This window comes from Mirounga leonina, unplaced genomic scaffold (assembly GCF_011800145.1).
Source record: "Mirounga leonina isolate KUSES-001 unplaced genomic scaffold, KU_Mleo_1.0 Mir_173, whole genome shotgun sequence".
Taxonomy (NCBI): domain Eukaryota; kingdom Metazoa; phylum Chordata; class Mammalia; order Carnivora; family Phocidae; genus Mirounga; species Mirounga leonina.
In genome coordinates, this window is record NW_023270447.1 from 74,149,885 (window position 1) to 74,173,680 (window position 23,796).

At 55.4% G+C, this 23,796-nt stretch overlaps 2 protein-coding genes across 2 annotated transcripts; one reads left to right on the forward strand and one right to left on the reverse strand.

The window, feature by feature from the left end:
* The first annotated feature begins 3,282 nt into the window (after positions 1-3,282).
* Positions 3,283-10,533, forward strand: TENT5B (terminal nucleotidyltransferase 5B). The gene is made up of 2 exons (XM_035019386.1): positions 3,283-3,731; positions 8,633-10,533. Exons 1-2 carry the CDS (start codon positions 3,468-3,470, stop codon positions 9,650-9,652), a joined length of 1,284 nt encoding a protein of 427 aa, XP_034875277.1. The 5' UTR covers positions 3,283-3,467; the 3' UTR covers positions 9,653-10,533.
* Positions 10,534-13,548: 3,015 nt separating this feature from the next.
* TRNP1 (TMF1 regulated nuclear protein 1) lies at positions 13,549-20,466 on the reverse strand. Its single transcript, XM_035019387.1, has 2 exons — positions 19,363-20,466; positions 13,549-14,752 (listed from the first exon to the last, which is right to left on the reverse strand). Exon 1 carries the CDS (start codon positions 20,390-20,392, stop codon positions 19,529-19,531), a length of 864 nt encoding a protein of 287 aa, XP_034875278.1. The 5' UTR covers positions 20,393-20,466; the 3' UTR covers positions 13,549-14,752; positions 19,363-19,528.
* Between the last annotated feature and the right edge of the window lie 3,330 nt (positions 20,467-23,796).

The window sequence follows — 23,796 nt, forward strand, 5'->3', positions numbered from 1 at the left end:
CTTCCCATCACTTCAAATCACAGGTGAATGGAAAAACCCTGACTCCTATTTCACTGCCATTTTACAGAATAGGAAACTGAGGCCCAGAAAGGGAAACTGACTTACCCAAGTCACTACAACTCGGTTACCATAAAGAGTACGTTCCCCTTTAAAATCAGAGTCAGGATTAAGATGGGAAATACGCATGGGAGGGAAAAGGCTCATATATAACATTTGAATGCCAGATAGACTCTTCAGAAGGTACCCTGGCCATCGTTCCCCTCCATTCACTGGGACAATTAGAAGTTGGTCTTGGTGAAGGTAAAAACCGTCCTGAGTCTACCCCTGCTCTCTTGTCTTCCCTCCCCACTCCCTACATTCCCGGATCCCCCACTCCTAGGGTAGTGATGTTCAGGTCCTGTGATTGGTCAAACTTTGGGCCGATTAGCTTTGGAATAGAAGTGTCAACAGAAGGGTGATTCACAGAGCATGAATTTGCTAATTGCTCTTCCTAGCCCAGACAGCAGGAAGGTGAGAGGAAAAGAGATCTCTAAGTGTCCTTTCTCAGAGAACCTGATTCAAGAGTGTGGGGCGGGCATAGCACCAGGCCATGCCCAGGGGGCCCTACCCCTGTGTAGTTCCAGCCCTAGCCAGTCTCCCAGACTCCCAGAAAGTCTGGCTTCCAGACTTCCAAACTTCCAGTTTCCCCCTATACAAAGTGAGAAGAGAGTGAACAAAATGATTGTCAAAGCCCCCCTCTCCCTCCAGCCCAGGCCTTTAGGGCTGTAGGAATGTGTGGCTGGCACCTTCTCTGCTGCTCTGGTTCTCCGGGGACAAGCACAGGGAGTTAGGGCAGAAGTGGATCCAGCAGGTGCAGCAGAGATGTCACCTCGTTGGGCAGGCTCTGTGATCACACCAACAATTGACATCAGTCTCTCCAGTTTTCTCTCTCACTCACTCACATGTACACATGGTTGCTCTCTCTCCCATTCCCTGCTTTATTTTCTTCTTAGCACTATCTGAAATGTCTTATTTCTTTGTTTATTTAACTACTGTCTTTCTATACTAGAATGTCAGCTCTAGGGCAGGGACCTTGCCTATCACACCTCAGGGCCTAGCCCAGCACCTGGTACACAGTAGGTGCTTAATTGGTTGATGAATGAATGAATGAATCATCTTGAAGGTGGTCCCAGGGCTGTGCCAAGCATGATACTGTGATCTGTGCCAACTCTTCCACGAGGAGCAGTTGGAAAATAGGGCTCTGTAGTCAGGAGACCTGGATTCAAGTCCCACCCTGCCAATTAGTGGTTGTACTACCATGTCACTTGACCTCTCCAAGCCCTGGTTTCTTCATCTGCAAATTGAGGATAATGATCCCACATCTTGAGCTGTATTTTTAGAAATTAGAGGTCCTGTGTGTAAAGTGACCTGGTACATAGTAGGTCCTCAGTAAATGTTAGTTTCCTTTCTTTTCCTTCCTCTGCTGGGGCCAAACTTCCTTTACTGAACCCAGAGGGTTTGGAGACTCTGGGTTCAGCAAAGGAGGTTTCCCATCTATTTCTTCTCTTTCAAAAGAAGGTAAAGCAAAACAGCAAGCAACTTCACTGAGGACAGCACAAGGGACTTGCCCATAGTCACACAGCCAAGCAGGGGAGCTAGCTGTAGGTCCCCTTCCTGGGGGCCAGAGGAAGCCCCTGATCCCAGACAAAAGGCCAGCTTGCGCTGGCCTTCAGAAAGAGGAAGTGATTGCTCTAGTCTGAGAGTCAGGCTCCTGGGTTCTAGGTCCAGGTCTGTCGGAGACAAGCTGGTGACCCTGGAATGTAGTTTATCATCTGTAGATCTTGGTTTCCTCTTCTGTACATTGGGATTATTACTCCTTGCCAGGCCTGCCTTATAGAATGGGACACTATTAGAAGAATGATATTTAATCTAAGAGAAAATATTGACCAAGCAGACTCAATTTCTGAAATTCTGCCACAGGTACATATATTTAAAATCAGAAGAGGGGCTCCTGGGTGGCTCAGTCATTAAGCGTCTGCCTTTGGCTCAGGTCATGACCTCAGGGTCCTGGGATAGAGCCCCGTATCGGACTCCCTGCTCAGCGGGAAGCCTGCTTCTCCCTCTCCCACTCCCCCTGCTTGTGTACCCTCTCTCGTTGTGTCTCTCTCTGTCAAATAAATAAATAAAATCTTTTTTAAAAAATCAGAAGAAAAAGTGAATTCAAAAGTAATAATAAGTCTCATCCCTCTAGGCTCTGTAAAGTGGGAAAGAAAAACATGTAAACATATTATTTCAACAGAATATATGAAAATGTTTTTGCCAACTATAAGTAATCCAATCAAAATTTAAAAAATATTATTGAACATCTTCTCTGGGACCGAAAAGGAAACTGGCTCAGAGCGGCTAGTGACTTGCCTGGGGGCACACAGGACCTGATCAAGCTGAGAAGCTGGCCGGAAAGACTTCCACCAGCTGTTTAGGAAGCCCCTACCAGAAGGGGCTGCAGAGGGGCCCAAGCCGCTGGGTGAGGAAAACCAACTCCCCATTTCCAGCTGCCCTCCATCCTCCAGCCCCGTAAAGGCCCTGGGTCTGCACAAATGTAATGGAAAGAGCATGCGCCAGATTCTATGGCCCGGGTTCAGCACCGGGGCCCCAACTCATTTGCTGTGTAACCTTGAGGGAGTCACGCCCCCTCTCTGAACAGTGTCCCCTCCCCTCAAGAGGAACGTTAACGCTGGCGAGGCTGTGGTTGACAAGGGCCAATCAAGAGGGCGTTAAATAGTATCTACCTCGGTATACACAGAGTTTGTTACCTTTCCTTGATTCTGGAAGAGCAGGAGGAGCGCTGTGTGGAGTTTGAACCAGCGGCGCAGTCTCTCTGGGCTTCTGAAAATAGCGGATGACCAGGACCAGGCCAGGCGACTTCCAAATTTCTTCCAGCGCCAAAAGGAACCCTGGAACTTCTTAGTGGTCCAACTCCGCTACAAACTCCACAGGTCACTTCCCTCCCGCGTGCCCCTGGAGGGCGCAGTCCCTTTAAGTCTAGGCCTGCCTCCGCCCGGGCCAATCACTGAGAACAGAAGTTCTTTAAGGACCAAAGGAGGGAATTCAGGGGACGCAGGGGGGCGGGGCAGGGGCGTGCCAGCCAGCCAATCGGAATCTCCTTGGCGACAAGTGACTCACGTGCAAAGCTCTGCTGACCAATGGCAGGGGGGTCGAGAGGCGGGGCGCTCCCACTGTGTGACAGCTGTCTGGACCAATGGGCATGTCGCCCGCGGCCTATAAGAGTCCGCTGGGCCCTGGGTTACAGGCTCTAGGGTCGGTTGGTCGTCGCCGTCGGAGGTGTGCCCTGAGTTTGCCTCGCCGTCGCTGCCACCCGGTCCCTGCAGCCGCGCCTCTCGCCTTGGCCCCGGCCCAGCCGCTCTCCCTGCCCTTCTCCCCTTAGCCAACCCCCCGGTTTCTGCCGTCGGGGCCCCGGGGCCGGGCTGATGATGCTGTCGGAGAGTGGAGCTGAGAGCCCGGACCAGGCAGCTGCGCAGGTGGGAACGGCCGCGGCCTCGGCGGTGGCCACGGCCGCCCCGGGAGGCGGCGGCCCCGACCCGGAGGCCTCATCGGCCTCCCTCGGACGGCACCTGAGTGGGCTAGGCTGGCCACAGGTGAAGCGACTGGACGCGCTCCTGAGCGAACCGATTCCCATTCACGGGCGCGGCAACTTCCCCACTCTGAGCGTGCAGCCCCGGCAGATTGTGCAGGTGAGCGGGCCCTGGGAGGGGAGAGGGGGTTATGGGGTCTCCAGCCTGCCTGAGGTTCTTGTGCTCGGAGGAACCCAGAGTCTGTTCGATTCTCTGGACTGGTAGGGAAAATGAGGCTTAGAGAGGGACAGGGACTGGAACTAAATCGCACGAGCATGGATAGTAGACCATGCTCCCTCCCCACTTGGCTTTCCCTTCTGCCTCTGGAGAGCCCGATTCCATTCACCCTGGCCCTAGCTAGGAAATGGGAGGAGAATGGGGAAGGACTTGGCTGCGGTGGTGCACGGGGTGGGGAGGCCGGAGAGAGAACAGCCCTGCCTGCTCAGACTAAAGATACCAGGCAGTCCTGGGTGGGTAGGTGTGCCTGTTTGGGTTCAAAATAGGGTTTTTTTCATCCCCAAATCTTCATCGTTGGCCCTAGCGCCGCCCCCCCAACACACACCCCTTCCCTCTCTCAAGGTTCTAGGGGCAGACTTTGTCCTGTGCTTCCACAGCCCTTGGCTCAAGAGACCCGTGGCTAAGTGGAAAAGCCAAGAAATCCCAATAAGGACTCGGTCCCTCTCAGCTGGGTTGTGGCAGGAGGAGATTAACTAAGCACCAAGCCAGATCTGGTGCCTGCATGCTGGAGGGCGACATCAGGTGTCCAGTTTAGGTGTTTCTCCCTTTCCCCAAAATTGGAAATGAAGGCTGGCCCTGGTGTCTCCTGAGGAGCAGGAAAAGAGAATTCTGGTAGCCCTCTCCCCTTCCTCAGACTCCCTTTTCCCTTTACCTAACTTTCAGCACCTCTCAAATTGCTCTTTCTTCTGTATAACCTAGGTGCTGGCATACTCTGAAATGCCAGAATATAGTAATTATTGTACCCATTTTGTGGCTGGGGAAGCTGAGGCTCTAAAAGGGGCCATGAGCTACCTAAGATTACCTAAAGAGGTGAAAATCAAACCGGGAGCATCATGAGTCTTCCTGGGAGCCACCTGCTGTAGGCTCAAGGTTTCCTGCCCCTTCCCCCAGCTGTTAGACTCAACTTCTAAGTCTTAGGGAAGTCTTCTGATAAAAACCAGAAAATCCAGCCACAATTCCTGTGTATTCCTACCAGTAGATGGACTTTCTTTCTCGGGAGTTATCCGCAGAAGCTAATGAAGCAGGCCACTCCCCTGCCTCCTTCTGTCTCAGTCTCCACTGAGGAGGAGGGGTGTCTGCTAAGGGATTACCTCGCCCTCCCTCCAAGGGAATGGGAGGGGGTGGGGGCAGATTCCCCAGGGCTGACTCACCCGAAGCCCCAGTGGTGCTCACTGAGGCATTCCTCGGCTGCCCGCTGTCATGGGGTAATTAGGAAACCAGTTGAGGCTTTCCTCCCCAGGACACTCAGGTCAGCCTTGCGGCCCCAGTTGCTGTATCTCCAGGACTGTTGTCCCAGACATAGGGGAAGGAGGAGCCCAATGTGGAAACCCCTCATCAGGGACAAAGGGTGCTCTGGAGGGGAAGTCCCTGCCCAACTGCCTTTACTGGTGTCTGCTCTTTGTCAAGTCCTATTTGGGATACCAGAGCTATAGATGTGACTGGGACCCAGCGTCTCTGCCCTCGAGGTGCTCCCGCCAGGTGGTGGAGACTGCAGGCCATTAGGAGCTGACTTTACAAGGCCATAATAGTACAGTGTTCTCCTGGATTCGGGTCAAAGATATCACAGAGCAGGGAGCAGCTGGCTGTGGTGGGGAGAGGGAGTGGAGACTTCAGAGCTAGCCTGGGAGGTCAGACATCCGGCTTCAGGGCCTGGACTATTGTCTGTTCCCTTTGCTGGGCCCAGTGTCCCCATCTTTTCCATGCTGATGGGTTGGACTACTCTCCCACACCCTTTCAGCTTCCAGAATCCAAAGGGAACAGGTACCTTCACCTGGCCTGTACAATTGCATCCCCAGGGAAGAAAGTCCATCTCCTGGCGGGGATCTGCTGCTGGCAGCTTCACAAACTGTGGTGAGGGTGCTGGGTGTGTATGGGGCATGGATAGCGGTGCTTGGTGTGCATGGGGATGAGGGGCATCCATGCTGGCTATGTGCAGAGGTGGGGGGTGCCTGGGGGGGTGGGTAGAGGGAGGTGCGTGTAGTGGAGGATGCTGGTTGTCCATGATTCAAGAATTAGAACCTTTCTTCCTCTGTACCCCCATAAGACTTTGCCTGCAGCAGCAATCTGAGCAGCTAGAGATGCTATTGTTGCTTGGACCTGAGCTAGAGGGACCCATTCTCCTGTAGGAGAGGTCCTACAGGAGAATGAGGTCCTACAGGAGGGTCCCCTGCCCATAGCTCTGGGAGGCCTGGTTCTAATTAAGTTCAGCCACTTCTTGGCTGTGTGACCTTGGATAAGTCCTTTGCCCTCTCTGGGCCCAGGAATTGAATTAGACAATCTGATCTCTCTAGCTGCAGCCAGAGGGCATGCATCAGGCAGCTCCAGATTCGAGTTCTGTAAGCCTGCTGGCTGATAGCACCTACAGTCCCCCTGAAGGTCTCGGCAGTGGCCCAGGAAGAGAGTGATTCTGGGGAGGCCCTTGGCACAGAAGAAAGGAGGGTGCAGCCACTGCCCCCTGCATGGCTGGAAAGTCTGATTCAGGAGGCTCCAAGCTGCCCTGCAGTCTTTGGGTGTGGTGGTGTCTGGGGTGCCCTGCCAAGCCGGCTGCAGTCACACCTGGGAGAGACAACAGCTGCCGGCTGGCTGACACAGCCGGCCCCACGGCCTGACGCAGGCCACTTACCAAGGGCACTGCCACCTACCCAGCAGGCCCGGAGCCATGCCCTGGGGTGAGCAGCAGCCTGGGAGCTGGAGCTGGCACTGAGTGAGGCTCAGTCAGCTCTACTGGGACCTGGGGAAGGGGCTGGCCTGCTCTGCAAGTCTGGTAGGGTCCTTGGGACAAGGTCTTGCCTGCTTCTCTCCTTGGCCTACATGGGCACAGCTGCCCACTGCCAGGGTGTGGGTCAGAAGTCCCACAGGCCGGACTGTAGCCACTGGCCCCTTACCTCCAGCTTCCCCCGTCTGTCTGGCCAAGGCATCTCCCAACCCCCACCTTCCCATTCCTAACTACCTTGACTCTGGGCTTCAGTGACTGGAGGGTCGCCCTCACTTTGAAGTTTTGAGAGGGGGGATTAGAACCCTAGTTCCTGGTCTCTGCTCCTTCTAAACCCTGGGATGGCAATGTGATGGGAAGAGAGTCAGCCACACCTGGATTTGAAGGCACCTCTACATGATCTCAGGCAGATGATGACACTCCTGTGAGCCTTGGTTTCCCCATCTATAACTTGGAGATCATAAAGAGCTGTCCCCCATCAGAGTGCTTGGCTGGCTCAGTCAATGGAGCATGCAACTTTTGATCTGAAGGTTGGGAGTTGGAGTTCCATGTGGGGTGTAGAGATTACTTAAAAATAAAATCTTTAAAAAGAGAAAACAAAAAAAAAGATCTATTCCCCATAGATTCTGGTGAGAACGTCCAGATGTTCAATAGGTGCCTAACTGATATTCCCTCCCCACCCGCCCCCCCCCCCCCCAGCTCCTCCCTGCCATGTTCCTGATGGCCAGTTGCTTACCCCTGTAGCCATTACAATACCTTCCCCTAGTCTGGGTCCTCCTCCCGGAAGCCTTCCTAGAGGGAGCCGCCCGCCTCAGATTGCCCCACTGTGGCTTGCCTCCTCAGCACTTAAGTGCATTCTTTGCAGTAATTCCCTGAGAAGCGAGGAGGGCAGCCCAGCCCAGTGCTGGGCGCTGACTTGGCAGCAAGGCGGGGTTGCAGAATCACTCAGGGCAGGAATGCTGCCTGGTCACTTTCAGGATGGTGCCTGAAGTACGCTGGGTTGCTGAGAAAACTGGGCCCAGTTGTCTGGGCCCAGCTCCTTTCTTCTCCCCACATGGTCCTAGGCCCAGAGAGATGCCTCTGGCCAAAGGAACAGATTCAAGATGACCGGTCAGTTTGCTGGTCATGTTCCCGTGTCAGCAGACAGGGTCTGCTGCATCTCTTCCCACTTGGGTTGGGCACTGAGTGCTTCCTGAGATGATCACCCACCTCCTGTCCCAAGAGCAGAAAGGGTCTGGGTTTTCACTGCCAGGCCCACCACTTCTTAATGCCCCCACCTCGAATCTCAGGGGTCTCACCACTGCAAACCTCAGTTTCCTCAGCTCTAAAACAAGTGCAACATTTGCTTCACAGGGTCCTTGTAAAGATGAATTAAGCTGAATATGTCCTAGTCAAAAGAGCACACATGGACTGGAGAATCTAACTGGCCTGGGTTCAGTCTCCACCTGGCTACTCTCTGACCTTGGACATGTTTCTTAACCTCTCTGTGCCTCTGGTCCCCCATCTGTAAATTGGGAAAATAATGCCCAAATACAGGATTATTGTGAGGGTTAATGTAGCAATCCATGTGGACTGCAATTACATTCCTAACACATCTGAGCAGTTAGCATGCCTGGTGCAAAATGAAGTGTTTTACTTGCAGTTTTAGAGAGGTAGAATAGCGTAGTGGGTAAGACCTGAACTCTGAGTTTAATTCACCAGCTGTGTGACCTTGGGGAAGTTGCTTGGCCCCTCTGGGCTTCTATTTCTCCATCGGTAAAATGGGAATAATAGGACCTACCTCATAGCGTAGGTAATTGTGAGCGTTTATATCCTAATGTATAAACTGCTTAGATCAGGACCTGGCATCTAGTAAATTCTATGTATGTGTTTGCTGTCATTTGTGCTGTTCTGTCCGAGTCTTTCCTCCAAACGAGCCATTCTCCAGATTAGGAAATCAAAGCTTTAGAGGGTTGAACTACTTTCCAAAGGCATGACAGCTGCGAAGTGGTCACCTGTGGTTGATGTTGGTGTGATGATTACGTGGGAGCCCAGCCCCTGACCCCTCTCGGTCCTGCCGTGTCTTCTGCAGGTGGTCCGCAGCCGCCTGGAGGAGCGGGGACTACACGTGCTGGGCGTGCGGCTACACGGCTCCGCGGCCAGCCACGTGCTGCACCCTGAGAGTGGCCTGGGCTACAAGGACCTGGACCTGGTGTTCCGCGTGGACCTGCGCAGCGAGGCGTCCTTCCAGCTGACCAAGGAGGTGGTCCTGGCCTGCCTGCTGGACTTCCTGCCGGCCGGTGTGAACCGGGCCAAGATCACGCCCCTGACGCTCAAGGAGGCGTACGTGCAGAAGCTGGTGAAAGTGTGCACGGACACGGACCGCTGGAGCCTCATCTCGCTGTCCAACAAGAGCGGCAAGAATGTGGAGCTCAAGTTTGTGGACTCGGTCAGGCGCCAGTTTGAGTTCAGTGTAGACTCCTTCCAGATCATCCTGGACTCGCTGCTGCTCTTTGGCCAGTGCTCATCCACGCCCATGTCTGAGGCCTTCCACCCAACGGTCACCGGTGAGAGCTTGTACGGGGACTTTGCCGAGGCCCTGGACCACCTGCGGCACCGCGTCATCGCCACGCGCAGCCCCGAGGAGATCCGCGGTGGCGGCCTCCTCAAGTACTGCCACCTCCTGGTGCGGGGCTTCAGGCCGCGGCCCAGCACCGACGTGCGCGCCCTGCAACGGTACATGTGCTCCCGCTTCTTCATCGACTTCCCAGACGTGGTGGAGCAGCGGCGCACGCTGGAGCGCTACCTGGAGGCCCATTTCAGCGGGGCCGACTCGGCCCGCCGCTACGCCTGCCTGGTGACGCTGCACTGGGTGGTCAATGAGAGCACCGTGTGCCTCATGAGCCACGAGCGGCGCCAGACGCTGGACCTCATCGCCACGCTCGCGCTCCAGGCGCTGGCCGAGCAGGGCCCGGCTGCCGCGGCCGCCCTGGCCTGGCGCCCCCCAGGCCCCGACGGGGTCGTGCCTGCCACGGTCAGTTACTACGTGACTCCCATGCAGCCTCTGCTGGCTCGGGCCCACTCCTATCCCACCTGGCTGCCTTGTAATTGACTCAGACCCTGGCCGGAAGGTACTGGGCCTTCCCCGATGGAGTGGGGCCTCCACGAGCGTGCAGGGGGTGTGACCAGAGATAGGCAGCCTGTGCTGAGTGGCCCAGCACTGCTGCAGGGTTGGGCCTTGGACTGAACAGACCAGACCCCGCCCATCCCCGAGTGAGCCCCCCGCCCTGGTATTGATAGACCTTTGGGTTATTGCACCCCACTTTTGGACCAGCATATGGTGGGGTGCAGGGGCCGTTTGTCTTGGGGGTCAGTGGCCTTCAGGAGACAAAGCTTGTTTGGGGTGGTAGCCTCAATGCTCATCATCTTAGGCTGATTTCTGTGGCCAAGAAAGGGTCTTTTTGGGTAAGGCCAGCCCACTGTGATCCCAGCAGCCTCGGAAGGCCTGCAGCCCACACGACGCCTAAATTTTGGTATGTTATAGGAACTACTCACTCTGGGTTGGGCCAGACCCTTAACAGGGCCTGGCGATCCAACCTGACTAATCACTGGGAGGAGGGAAACTGAGGCGGGAGGCGGCTACCTGGGTTTGCAGAGGGATAGGTTTAGCTCAATTCCCAAACACCCCTACCCCAAGCTGTCAAGGTGTGTGGGTGAGCAGAAGCCAAGCTGCCAGGGGTAGGACACGGCCCATGCCCCTTCTGGGGTGTTGCTCCCTTCCCCTGTGTTGTGAGGATCCCTCTGCCTAGGAGCTTGTTTTTCGAAGAGTGCTGGGCCCAAAGTGGCCACAGTCAAGTGCTCCCACCCCACTGACCTGGTTACAGGGTCTTCACTTGGAGGAAGGGAACCATGCCCAACCTCCTCTCCCATCCCTCTGGATTTGTCACCATTTTGCACTCTTAACACCTGCCAATAAAGATTGTCTACACTAAACCTAGCACCATGATTTCTCCTGGGGAAGGACCGTCCATGGTTGTGGGGGCCCCGGCTGCCTCTCCCAGCCTGCGCCTGGCCTGCATTGTGGGGCAGGGACATTTGGGTGGCTTGGTGTCTGAATCCTGGGCTATGGCTGGGGAGTTGCTCCTCCTTCCCTCAACACCAGCCCCGGCTGCAGAACTGTGCCAGGAGCGCAGGTCTACACGTGGGACATATACCTGCAAATTGCCTCAGCAAGTCTCTTGTTAAAGAGTAAATATTTCAGTATTTCCTACCTGAAGTCCTGATGACCCTGGGCTTAGCCTAACACTCCAGTGCTCAGGGCTGCTTGACCCCAGCTCTGCCCACCCAACCCCACTCTTTCTCAGGAAGCAGGTAGAAGACAAGCTGAATGTGAATTGGAGACCCCTTCAGTAGTGGCAGCTGAGACTGGGGAACTTCTAGCATCCTCCAGAGCAAGAGCCCAGGTTTGGCCTCCCTACCTGGGAGGGAGGTTCCATCAATCCTCTGGTTCCCTCTCTTACTCCCAAGTGCTGATGGGCACACTCTGGCCTGCTCTAAACAGGTCCCCTAGAGGGGCAGGGTCGTTCCTTTCCAAACCTAGCTGGGGCCATGCCAGGCTCTCGGGGAGCTCTTCCCTTGGGGCATCAGCCAGTCACTGGCCTGGACGCTGCCCACTGTTTACCCAGCCCCTTTGATCCACGGATGGCAAAGCCCTTAACATATTTCACCTCATTAGTGGTTTCTGAAGTGGTGGCTTTGATGGTTCCAGCCAAGCTGAAAAAAACAAGGCCTCAGAGGAGCCCCCAGGTGACTGGGTGAGTCGGTCCACCTCACCTGCTCAGTGAGTTCCTGCAGGGCTCAAAAGGGCTAGAAAGGTGAGTGGAAAGACTTTCTTGGCTTGGTGACTGAAAACAGCCCCCCCCCATACCCTGGTTGTGCCCACCCAGCTAGGGGCCTGGAAGAAATTGTTTCTCCCAGCTCCTGATGTGGGCATGAGGGGACGTTTGCAGTATATAAAGCATGCAGGTTTAGCCTGCTAGGGTGGGCAGTCGGGTTCACCTGGATGTGCTTGTTTCAGAACGTAAGAAAGCTAGACACCCACAGGATGTGTGTATACACTGCGTTCAGCCCACCGTGTGCCAGCGAGCCCTGTAGGAGCTGGAATACATCGGCAAACAAAAGACCAAGATTCCCGACTCTTTCGAAGATTACACTCTAATACGGTAGACAGAAAATAAACTAAATGATGTGGTCTTATAAGGTCAGTGATGCTTAAAAGTATGTGGGAGGGTAAGGGATTGGAAGTGCTGGGGTATGTGACTTTAAAAAGTCAGGGTGAGGGGTGCCTGGGTGGCTCAGTTGGTTAAGCAACTGCCTTCGGCTCAGGTCATGATCCTGGAGTCCCTGGATCGAGTCCCGCATCGGGCTCCCTGCTCGGCGGGGAGTCTGCTTCTCCCTCTGACCCTCCCCCCTCTCATGCTCTCTCTCTCTCTCAAATAAATAAATAAAATCTTAAAAAAAAAAAAAAGGGTGAACCTCATCCAAAGGGTGACATTTGATCCAACAAAGACACAAAGGCAGTGACTAGCAAGCCCTGCGATGTCTGGGGAAAGAGCTTCTGGGCAGAGGGAATCTGCTGATGGGCACATGCTCTCAGCAGGCATGGCTGGGGGGACACGTGTGCCTGAGGGTGTCTGGCTCGCCTGGCACAGTCGTGTGCGCTCGCCACTGCTGGTCTGCAACACGCACGGGCGTGAGATGTAGGAGAGCGTGAGCCACGAGGTCCCAGCCCGGGCTGCCATCTCTGGAGTCTCACTCCAGGCCAGGCACCAAGCCCAAGTCCTCACGGTCACTACCTCTCACTTCATCCTTGAGAGAAGAGCGGTTATTATTTCCACTTTACAGACAAGGAAGCTGGTGCCAGAGAGGTCGAACAGGTGTGGCTGGCTCCAGGGCCATTCCTGTTAACCCCTGCGCCCTCCGGCCCCTGCGTGTCCTGTACGTGTTTGTGGCGGGGCACATTTGGCATGCGACCCTTTGTGCTTCTGTGCATTTACCATTTTGTGGAGGCCTAGGGCGGCATAGCAGTGTGGCGAGGGTATATTTTCTTGATGTACACGACACCAGCCGTGGCTGGTGGTGACTACGTCAGAGGCCCATGGTGGCAGCAGGTATGCCTGTGGGCGTGTTTGGGGGTGCTGCAGGGTTTCTGGGTGTGAGAAAAACAGTGACTCAGTGGCCGGCATTGTTCTCGCAGGGACAGTTCCTGCAGCCGTCTAAGATGCCAGGACAGGGGCGCCTGGGTGGCTCAGTCGTTAAGCGTCTGCCTTCGGCTCAGGTCATGATCCCAGGGTCCTGGGGTCGAGCCCCGCATCGGGCTCCCTGCTCAGCGGGAAGCCTGCTTCTCCCTCTCCCACTCCCCCTGCTTGTGTTCCCTCTCTCACTGTCTCTCTCTCTCTGTCAAATAAATAAATAAAATCTTTAAAAACAACAACAAAAAAAGATGCCAGGACAGGCAGAAATCAAGAACTGGGAATCAGAGCCAGAGAGGGGAAAGCTGAGGGAGGAAAGCCCACCCCTCCCACCCCACAGGGCTCCCCCAGCCACAGTCCACCCGCCCCTTATGGGCCACGGTGGGTGGGGGAGCTCAAAGGGAGAAGAGGCACTGCTGTGAACTTCGGGGAGCAGAAGACATGCCCTCGGCCAGCGACATGTCCCGCGCTTTCCACCCGTCTCCATGCTTCCAGCCCCGGGAGGCTGACCTCTGCGGGCTGTGCATCAATGGCTCCCTTGTTCTCAGCCTTCCTGTCGCGTTCAGCCAATGAGAGGAGACGGAAAGGAGGAGAATGGGGTGTTTATTCCGCCTGTTCCCTCCCCACCAGGCTGCATGGCTGGCTGCATCTCTCAGCCAGAGGCCACTGCTCCTGTCGAGGCGCACCCCTCCCCCTGGGAAAGGCTCCCCACTCTTGCTAGCCCCAGAGAGCTGCACCATCCCTTGGTCGGTTCTTAAGCCCACCGTTTTGGAAATAATCCCTTTTGAAATCTCTTCCCAGTTTGAGGGTGCCCTGTGTCCTGCTGGGGCCCTGACTGACACACAGGCCCCCGTCGTCACCAGCAGTCACACATAGTCCTCCGCGGATCAGCACGCCACCATGTTATCACAAGTGTGTGCCACCTTCTCGGGGCACAGTCCCATCCCCCAGCTCCCTCATCACATCCTTCACTGGGGGAGACTTCGTGCAGAGGGGCAGCCTGGAGCCAGATCAAGGGGGAAGCAGTCTGCCAGTCAGTCAACAGGGCCAGACTGCCAACCAAAACTACATGGAAGCTGCTCAGGGAACTGCCAACCTAAAGAGTCATGAGAGACACGCACAAAGGAAAGGCAGTAGGGACACTTGCAAAGTAAACCTCAAAATCACATGCCTTTGTCTCACATTATTGAAATTTATTCTTCCTAAATGTATAAATCAGGGGACTGAGTCAATAGACATTCATTTTGCAGAATACAAGTTCTGGGTTGTGTGTGAGTAAATGTGCCCCCCCCTTTCCCTTTATTATCAGGATATTTGAATAAATATGCTCCCTTTTTTCATTTAAAACTTTGCTTTGAATTTTTATGTTGCTACCACCTCTCCCTGAGAAAGAGGTGCCCCTCCCCCTGGAGCCAGCAGCTGATCATCTTTCTGAGGGGCCACAGGCACAACCCTAGTCAGAGAGGACAAGGACAGTGGGGAAGGGAAACAGGGATTTCTCAGACCAACGTTTCCCCTCAAATAGGCCTCCCAGCGTTGTCAGAGTGAGAAGCCATGACATCAACCAAAATGGGGACCCCAGCTGCACTGTGACTTAAGAACGACGACTGTATTTTAAAAGAAATCCCTTTCATTTTCACATTGGGAATGTTTGCTGCTTTCTTAAATAATCTGGTTGCATCTCAGAGGACCTGTCGTAACATTTCCAAGCATACAGTGTCAGCCAAAATCAAATGTGGCTTAGATAAGGAGATTCAGAGTATAGGCGCCTTCCCCAGAACCCAGCACCTTGCTACCATTGAGTGCAAGGCCCCTGTGAAGGGAGGACGGTGCCAAGATCGTATGGGATCAATTCGGTTGTGTAAGGTTGCGGGACGTCTTCCTGAAGGAGATGCCCGGGGCAGGAGCAGAATCCAGGAGTCCAGATCGGTAGAGTGGAGGCTCTGAGGATCTGGGAGGAGCTGGAAAGAATCATTTCAAGAGCTTTAATTACCTCCTTCCCACAGCCACCTAGCCCCACCCAAACCCTTCAACATCTGCCACAAGAGGGGCCATGGTGGAGAGAAGGTACAGGCAATATTATGAAGCAGGGTTCCACTGGCTCCTGCCCTGGAAGGGATGGGGGCTCCTGGGATAAGCAGAGGTTCCCTTGGGCCTTTGTCCTTGGCTGGGATCCCCATTGGTCTGAGCAGCTGGAATGGAATGTTCCTGGGAAGAAAGCCTGCCCCTCCTCCACCTCTCCCCTTATGGAATTCCCCAGGGCCCACAGTAGGGGGGAGAAGGAGGATCGGTTCCAGGGATTCCTGATATGGCGATGCTCCGGGGAAGCAAAGGCCCAGGCTGCCTGGGGGCTCTGTCCTAGCAGTCTCTCCTGGGTTAGGCAGATTGGCTCTATCAAACATTTATGAATCTCCACTATGTGCCAGGTGCTTAGTGTGACCTCTCATTCAACAGTCAAGTTATCTCCTCTCCAGTTGCCCAATAAGACACACCACACACACACACACAGGAAACTGGCCCAGAGAAGGGAAGTCATTTGCCCAAGGTCTTCCAGCTGAGAAGTTACATGCAAACACTGAATCCCAGATGTCTTATTCCAAGCTTGGGGCACTTTCTGCCTCCACCATGGAGCCTGTCCTCCTCCTCCTCTGCCATCCAAGGCTCTCTGCTCTCCTTGGCACCAAACATTCCAGCCAGGTAGGCAGGGAGAGGAGGAAGCCCTCCAAGGCAAGCCCAGGCCCTGAGCATCGTTGGCCTGCCCTTGCCTGAAGCCAGATGTGCTGACTCAGTCTGACTCACCCCCCAGAGCCCAGACAACCAGGGTGGGGAGCCAGCTTCTGGGGGTGTGCCCAGACCTTGGTGGTGGTGATTGGGGAGGGGGGTGCACCTTCTGCCACCCTTCCAGCATCTCATCACATCCCTCCCAGATCCGAGGACCAGGGGTCACGGTACTCAGACTTAAAGGGTAAGAACCCGGAAACCCCCCAAATGGAGTCCTTACTAGCCTGATAAATGAAAAGCCACATAGACTAATGTTTAAAGGACCCCTCATTTACAGGTTCTAGGTCCTTGGGCAAGTCACCTGCCCTACCTGATCCTCAGTTTCCTCATCCATGGAAATGGGGATAATAACCCCTACTTTGCAGAGTAGCTGGGAGGATTATAACAGATAAAGGGTGTAAAGTGCTCAGCACAGTGCCCAGCATGGAGGTGGTTAATATATTCCAGAACCAAGGAACCTGGCCAGGGTTCGGTCAAGGACTAATGGAGGAAGAAATAGGCTGGAGATCTCCCAAATTTCCCCAATGCCTCCTCCCCCTGGCGGTAAAGCAGGGAGCCTCTCTTTTATCTCTGAGAAGCCTGGGCTACTGGGTTTTCTCTAGGGACCTGGCAGGAGGGAAAGATGGGGGAGGCCTCCTCAAGACTGCCCACTACGGGTTTGGGGCACCGTAGCTGTGACCTGTTTAAGCTTCATCTCTAGGAAGCCAACCTGGCCCCCAGGTGGCTGCAGAATGTGATGTTCCGATCAATCATCAGTGTAACATCTCTGAGGAGCGAAATGACTACAGCCTTTCACTCAGACGGTGACCGCCCACAGGGGCAACATTTTTGCAGTTAAGTCTTTCTTGATGGACCTTCCTCCGGGGTCCGGGGCCGGGCCCAACCACAGGCCCAAACTTGCGCCCCTTCTCTGAATGACCGCCACGCCCCGCTCGTTCCGCCAGACCCTTAAAACTCAAGGCCTAGCAAGGCTGGACAGGACGGGAGGGGGCTGGTCGGGGGCGGGGACCCCGGGGACCCCAGGGACCAAGCCTGCTCCAGGCCACGCCCCCACGCCCCGGGAAGCAGCCCCACACTGCCCTCTGGTGGCGCCGCCCAGAGACGCCTTCACTGGGCTAGGGCCCTCCAAAAGAGGGAAGGGCTTATCCAGGGGAGGGGCAAGTTCTAAATTAGAACCCTGAACTCCCTCCCAGCCCCAAACGCTGGCCTGAAGGATGGCTCCTGTTCTCATTTCCCTTTGCTGAAATCCCAGATTCACTGCTGGCCATCGAAGTTCTCAAGACCCCCAGGGCTGGGGCCATCAAGAAAGTGTTCAGGAATCTGGGGCGGGGCGGGACGAGGCGGGGAGTGGGGGGCATGTCAGTCACCAGTCCAGGGTCTATGGTTATTTGTGAAGGCCTAAAAATAGCCCTCCAACAACACAACTTGCCCAGCCCCAGAGGGTCTCCTGGGATAGTGACTGCCAGGGAAGGCTGCCTGGAGGAGGGCTGGGACACGAACCCGTAAGAGAAGAGCCCCCTCTGAAATCAGTGCTCCTTCTTGAGCCCCTGGACTGAGTAGATAACAGTGTTTGTTGACTGAGGAGAAAACGGAGCGTCCTAGAGGGGGCTGGGTGGGCCAGACAGGGGTGGGAAAGTGACTTTTATTAGTTGGCCGAGGAGTAGTGGGCAGAGTACTGAACTATGAGCTGGGGTTCAAGTCACTAAGCACCGTGTTCCCCAGGTCAAGGCCCTTGGTGAAAGGCAGTGGGACATCTAGAAGGGGGGAAGGGGGACAGAGCCACCTGTGACACTAGGACCAATCTCCATCTCCCACACACATGCATCACTTTCTCCAGCAAGAGCCATCTCTAATTCCGCACTCCCTGCCCCCTCCAAATCAGGACAAAGCTGATGATAATAAATCCCAGAGAAAGGCAACACTATGATGGCACAGAGCACTTTACACCATTAGCTAAAAGCTTCTCTGGACCAAGTGCCTCTCTCCTGTACAACGCAGAAAACCAACAGTACTGGCTGCATCCCAGCGCCGCAGCTTGAGCTCCTGTCACCTCCAGGAAGTCCTTTTTCTCTTTGGGCCTCTAGACCCCGCATGAACTGAGTAGCTTCAGAAGGTTCTCCCTCTCCACGGAGGCCAGAGGATGCCAGGGCCCCTCACTGCTCTCTCAGACTCCCTGAGACCTCCTCCTGGACTGCCCTTCCCCAGCTAAGAATGGGGTTTGGAAAAGCCTGGATGTTAGAAACCAGCCCCAAAGTTTGGTACCTGAGGAGAGGAAGAGGAAGGGCTGATGAGAGTCGGGGGAGGGCCCTTGGGGCTCTGCCTTTCAGAACAATGCACCTGACCCTCAGAACTCTAGGATTCAACCAGATTCCTGGGACTCTGATGTTCTCATCCTATTCTCTTTTCCCTATTTCCAAGCCCTGACATGAGGAAGGACAGCTATGTTCAGAGAGGGACTGAGGACACTGGCCCAGAGAGGAGGCGGAGTTGTTCTAGGTCACACAGCAGACAGGCTGGACAGCTCTCTGTAGCCCTGCCCCTGGGCAGGGAGGAGACACAAGGGAAGGACACACACAGGACTGGGACCTAGTTCTGTCCAGTGCTGGCATGTGACCTTAACACTCTGTAAAATGAGGACTTTAAATCAGCTCCTGGCTCCACCAGTAAAAGCAGTGCCTGTTTGTAGGTGTGATTTAAAAGAATAAGCAAAAAATAAAATAAAATAAAAATAAAAATAAATAAAAGAATAAAGCATTCCTCCGTGACTTAAGGAGGAAGAAGACCTCTGCCCTGTGTTAACCTCACTACAGCCCTTCCCAGAAGTGAGGACAACCACTTCGTGGATTGACGAGGGAGGCTGCAGTCCAATCAGCAGATGAGCAGCAAAGCAGCAGCCAGGCAATTCACAGCTGTGGGGGTTCCTGAAGGGCATGCGGACAGGAAGAGAAGTCAATCTCATTCCAGATCTGGCCCTTTAAGGCCCCCCTTTCTAGAAGCAGATGACATACCTGCCCCCTTGGGGCCCATTAAAGGATGTAACCTGGCTTCATCCCTGGCAGAGCCATCTTAGAGACAGGTTGGGAGGGAGGCCCCTAGGAGAGCAGGTGAGGCGTTAGGGACTTACCAAACACCCCACCCTGGTTATCTAAGTCAAGATGTACTCTTGGCAAAACTGCTTGAGAGCATAAGAAAATATCTGTCTCCTAGAAGTGGAAGGGCCTAAGGATGATGGAAACAAATCCTCAACCTCTCTGGGATGCCATCCCCTCAAATGGGAAACAGGGGCTTAGGAGAGAATTCAGTGGTACATCGTTGGCCCAGTCCCCACCCCATCCTGGGACCTCATTATTCTGTCCTCCCCGAAGGTGTGGAGCTGGGCAGTGCCAGAAAGCCAGCAGTCTCAAGGGCAAGGCTCTTCTTACAGCCATAATGGACCCAGGAAAGGCAAAGCGGGGGGGGGGGGGGGGGCGTGGAGGAGGCCTGCGTCAGTGCAGGTTCCAACTAGTAAAAGTTTGCGGGCAAACCCCTCCTGGAATCTGAGCATCTTCAATTTATCCAACTCTATAACGGGGACTTGGATCGCTTCTCGGCCTTTTGGCTAAGATCAAGTGTAGTATAATGGGCACTTGGTGCTACCATCTCACTCCCCAGGAGGGCTGGGAGAGACAGTTACAAAGTGGCCAGCTTTATTAGGGACCCAGCGGACTCCAGAAGCCCCAGGGAAGGGAGATCCGGGGCCCGGCACCACCCCGGCCCGCCCCCTCAGATGCACCAGCCGCCAAGACCGCACCTCAGCCTCCTTTACTGGGCCCCTGGCCCCCCGACTGTTTCTTCTTGGGGTCCATCAGTCCTTCCATCCGCGTCGGTGACGCCGTCCATCCAGCCGACGTCCCAGTCCGTCGGTCGGCCCCTCGGCGATGGCCGGTCGGGGGTGGCCAGGGGTCCCGGCGCTGAGGTCAGCGCTGGGGGGAGGCGGGGCCGCGGGGCGGGCTTCGGCGGAAGGGCGAGTCGGGCTCGGGGCCGTGGCCCCGCCGCAGGCGCCCGGCGCCCCAGGGCACGCAGCCACCCAGGCCTAACGCCGAGGCGAGCAGCGCGGGCGGGCGGCCGCGGCGGCCGCGGCGCGGGCCCTTCTTGAGGCGCGAGCCGTGCGCCGCCAGGTAGAGCTCGGCCTGCGCCACGCCGCCGCTGAGGCGGCCCAGGCTCTCGGCGCGGTGCGCCAGGCGCAGCTCGGCCGCCAGGAAGACGCGGTGCAGCTGCAGCACACGGCTCTCCAGCTCCGACACCAGGCGCCGGTGGCCCTCCACCTCCAGCAGTCGCCGCCGCGCTTCGGCCAGCTCCAGCGCGCGGCCCCCGGCTCCCGCCGCCGCCGCCGCGCCCCCTGCCGGCCCGGTGCCCCCCGCGCCTCCGTTAGCGCCCTGGCGCCAGCGCTGCAGCTCCTGCCCCTCCGCCGAGCCCGCCCACGCCGGGGCCGCGTAGGCCGGCGGCGAGACCTGAGCCGGGGTCGGAGTCAAGGTCGGAGTCGGGGGCGAGGGCTGAGGGGACGACAGGAGCTCCCGGGGCGGCGGCGGCGGCGGGGACCCCGGTTCCGCGGTCCCTTCCTGGGCCCCCGGGCCGCAGGCGCTGATGCGGCAGCCCGGCATCCCCCGCCCCCCGGCGGCCCGCAGCTGTCTGTGCGCGGGTGTGGCCAGCTGCCCCCGCGAGGGGAGGACCGACGCCGCGCACGCGAGAGCGATGCAGCGGCAGCCCCCGCGCGCGCGGCCGTGCGTCTTATAGCACACGGGGCGGAGCGATGGGCAGCACAGCCAGTCAGAGACTGGCATGCCTGAACCCGCCTCCGCGGCCCCGCCTTCTCAGGACCCTGCCCAAACCCTGCAGGTCCCTGGTCCTTCGTTCAGCTCTGCCCTCGCCCCCCCCCGCCCCCCGTCCCGAGGCTTCCGGTCCCCATCCACCTCCCCCCCCCCAGTTTGGGGTGGAAAGAGGACCGCGTCTACTTTGGTCTGGTCCCTGAGTCATAAGCGCTGGTGGCTGATGCTTAGAAATCATGGACTCCAGTCACCTCGCGGCGAAGGGTGGGGCGGGGCCTGAGGCCACACTGTGTGCCAGTGAGAGTCTGGACTAGAACTCAGGAGACTTGACTCCTTGGGCAGTGCTCCTCCCCCTACGGCACGCTGCCCCTTGGCCCAATCGGTTCTGCCTGGGCTGGGCCACAAGTCTCGCCAGGACCCCTTCTCCAATCTCCCTGGGTCACAGCAATTGCACTACTGGGTATTTACCCCAAAGACACAGATGTAGTGAAAAGAAGAGCCATATGCACCCCAATGTTCATAGCAGCAATGTCCACAATAGCCAAACTGTAGAAAGAGCCGAGATGCCCCTCAACAGATGAATGGATAAAGAAGATGTGGTCCATATATACAATGGAATATTACTCAGCCATCAGAAAGGATGAATACCCAACTTTTACATCAACATGGATGGGACTGGAGGAGATTATGCTAAGTGAAATAAGTCAAGCAGAGAAAGTCAATTATCATATGGTTTCACTTATTTGTGGAACATAAGGAATAACTTGGAGGACATTAGGAGAAGGAAGGGAAAAATGGGCAGGGGGAATTGGAGGGAGAGATGAACCATGAGAGACTATGGACCTGAGAAACAAACAGGGTTTTAGAGGGGAGGGGGGAGGGGGGATTGGTTAGCCCGGTGATGGGTATTAAGGAGGGCACATACTGCATGGAGCACTGGGTGTTATACGAAAACAATGGATCGTGGATCACTACCTCAAAAACTAATGATGTATTGGGCGCCTGGGTGGCTCAGATGGTTAAGCGTCTGCCTTCGGCTCAGGTCGTGATCCCAGGGTCCTGGGATCGAGTCCCGCATCGGGCTCCCTGCTTCTTGGGAGCCTGCTTCTCTCTCTCTCTCTCTGTCTCTCATGAATAAATAAATAAAATCTTTAAAAAAAAAAAACTAATGATGTATTGTATGGTGACTAACATAACATAATAAAATTAAAAACTACGAAAAAAAAAAAAAACAATCTCCCTGGGTCAGTGGAGAGGTTAATATAGAGGGGTGCCTGACGTCCCAGTGGAGATCTGGCCCGGTTGGTTCCCCGCCAAGGAAGCCCTTCGCTTGCAGAACAAACCACAGCGCAGCCGCTGAGCCTGGCGCGGCTTTCGCAAAGGAGCCCAAGACCCCACCGTGTGCAAAATTCTTTCTGTGTCCTTGCTCCTGTTTGCTCCTCCCAGTAGGTAGGTATCCCCACATCTAGAAACAGAGGGGGAAACAGACCCAGAAGGTACAGTGGTGCCTTGCTCAAGGTCACATTGCAGGTCAGTGGCTGAATCTGGACCACTGAATGGGACCAGCTGGACCATTCATGCCTCTGGGAGCTCAGATACCTGGGTCTCCCATTACTGAGGGACCCTCCTTAAATGGGACTTCAGTCATCCTGGCAAAACGATAGGACTGATCCTGCCCATTTTTCCCTGAAGTAGAAGTGACCTACCACCTCCAAACACTGGCCCAGACACCATGGCCTTGCCTCAGTTTCCATCCACTTGAAGGTGCCAGGAGAGATGGGAGGTGTCTGTTGTGGGCGGGGGCGGGGGCTGGAGGGCCAGAAACCAGTTCTGAGACTGATTGGGAAGAACCCCAGCAAACCTTAGACTCAGAAGGGCCTGCCAAAAAGGTGTAGCCGGTGTGACTATTGCCCCAGCCTGAAGAGGAGGCTGATGGGGAAGCTGCACTCACTTGATGTTGAGGAGGAGGACTTTGTGTGGAGGAGGAGGACGGTGGAGGCCCCTCCCTCTCCTCCCATGTTCTCTTAGTACTTTCAGGTGCCTTAGACTGAGTGAGTGGGTGAGAAAGCTTGGTTCCTGAGAGGCAGCTCAGACGGGGCTCAGAGAGGGGAGTGGTCCATGACGGTGTGCCAGGCTCATGAGGAAGAGGGAGGAGGACTTGGAAGGAGTGAGGAGGAGGGTGTTCAGTGACAGGGCTCAGTGGAGGAGGCGGGGAGGGGCTCCATGAGGGCAAGAAGAAGGGTTCAGTGAACATGATGGACTCAGTAAGGGGGGAGAGAACTAGTGGCCGAGCTGGTGCTGGAAGAGGCTCACAGAGGGAGAAGGGAGGATCAGCAAGGGGGATGGGGGCTCAAGGAGTCAGAGGGGCTCCATGGGGATAATGGAGGCTCAGGAGTTTCCAGATTGCCCCCAGCAAGGAGAAATGCCCTGCTAAATGGTGTCCTTTCTTTGAATGGTCTCCTTTGTGTCATCAAACCTTGGGTCCTTCTCTGTGCAGAAGCCCTCCACCCCCATCACTGTGGGTCAATTGACAGGCATGTTGCCTACATCAGGCAGATCACTGCTCCTAACTTCTGGGGGACAAATCAAGGGGAACAAGACCAGAACTTGGCCCCCATCCCCATCATCAGCCAGATCCAGAGACCCAGCCAGACCTGAGTTCAAATCGCACACAGATTGACCATTTGGGCAAATAGTTTCTCTGAATAGGAGATACTCAACCCATATTTAGTGAATGGATGAATGTTCTCTATATCCTCACAGCATCCCCAAGAGACAGGCGTCAGCAGCCTTTTCTTCCTGATAAGAAACCAACGCCCAGAGAAGTGAAGAGGTTTGTCCAAGGCCACACAGCAGATGAGTGGCCAAGAAAGAATTCAAACATGGATCTGACCCACTCCAAAGTCATCCTTCATCTCCCTGCTATTCTGATCTGTCCCCTGTTCCTATTCTCTATGGCACTTCCCACAAGTTATAGACACATATGTATTTTTTAGTTGTTCAATAGTCTCTCTCCCTAGATCAGTTTTGCTTATCATTAGAATCACCTCAAGTTAGAGTGCCTGACCCCATAAGACAGTCAATAAATGTTGGGGTGCCTGGGTGGCTCAGATGGTTAAGCGTCTGCCTTCGGCTCAGGTCATGATCCCGGGGTCCTGGGATCAAGCCCCACATCGGGCTCCTGGCTCAGCGGGGAGCCTGCTTCTCCCTCTCCCTCTGCCTCTCTCCCTGCTCATGTTCTCTCTCTCTCTGTGTATCTCTGTGTCTCAAATGAATAAATAAAAAATTAAAAAAAAAAGACAGTCAATAAATGTTCATTTTAATTGAAAAAATGCAAGGGTAGAGCTTGTTGAGAATGTAGAAACCCTTTCCCCTTCCTTCCTTCCTTCCTTCCTTCCTTCCTTCCTTCCTTCCTTCCT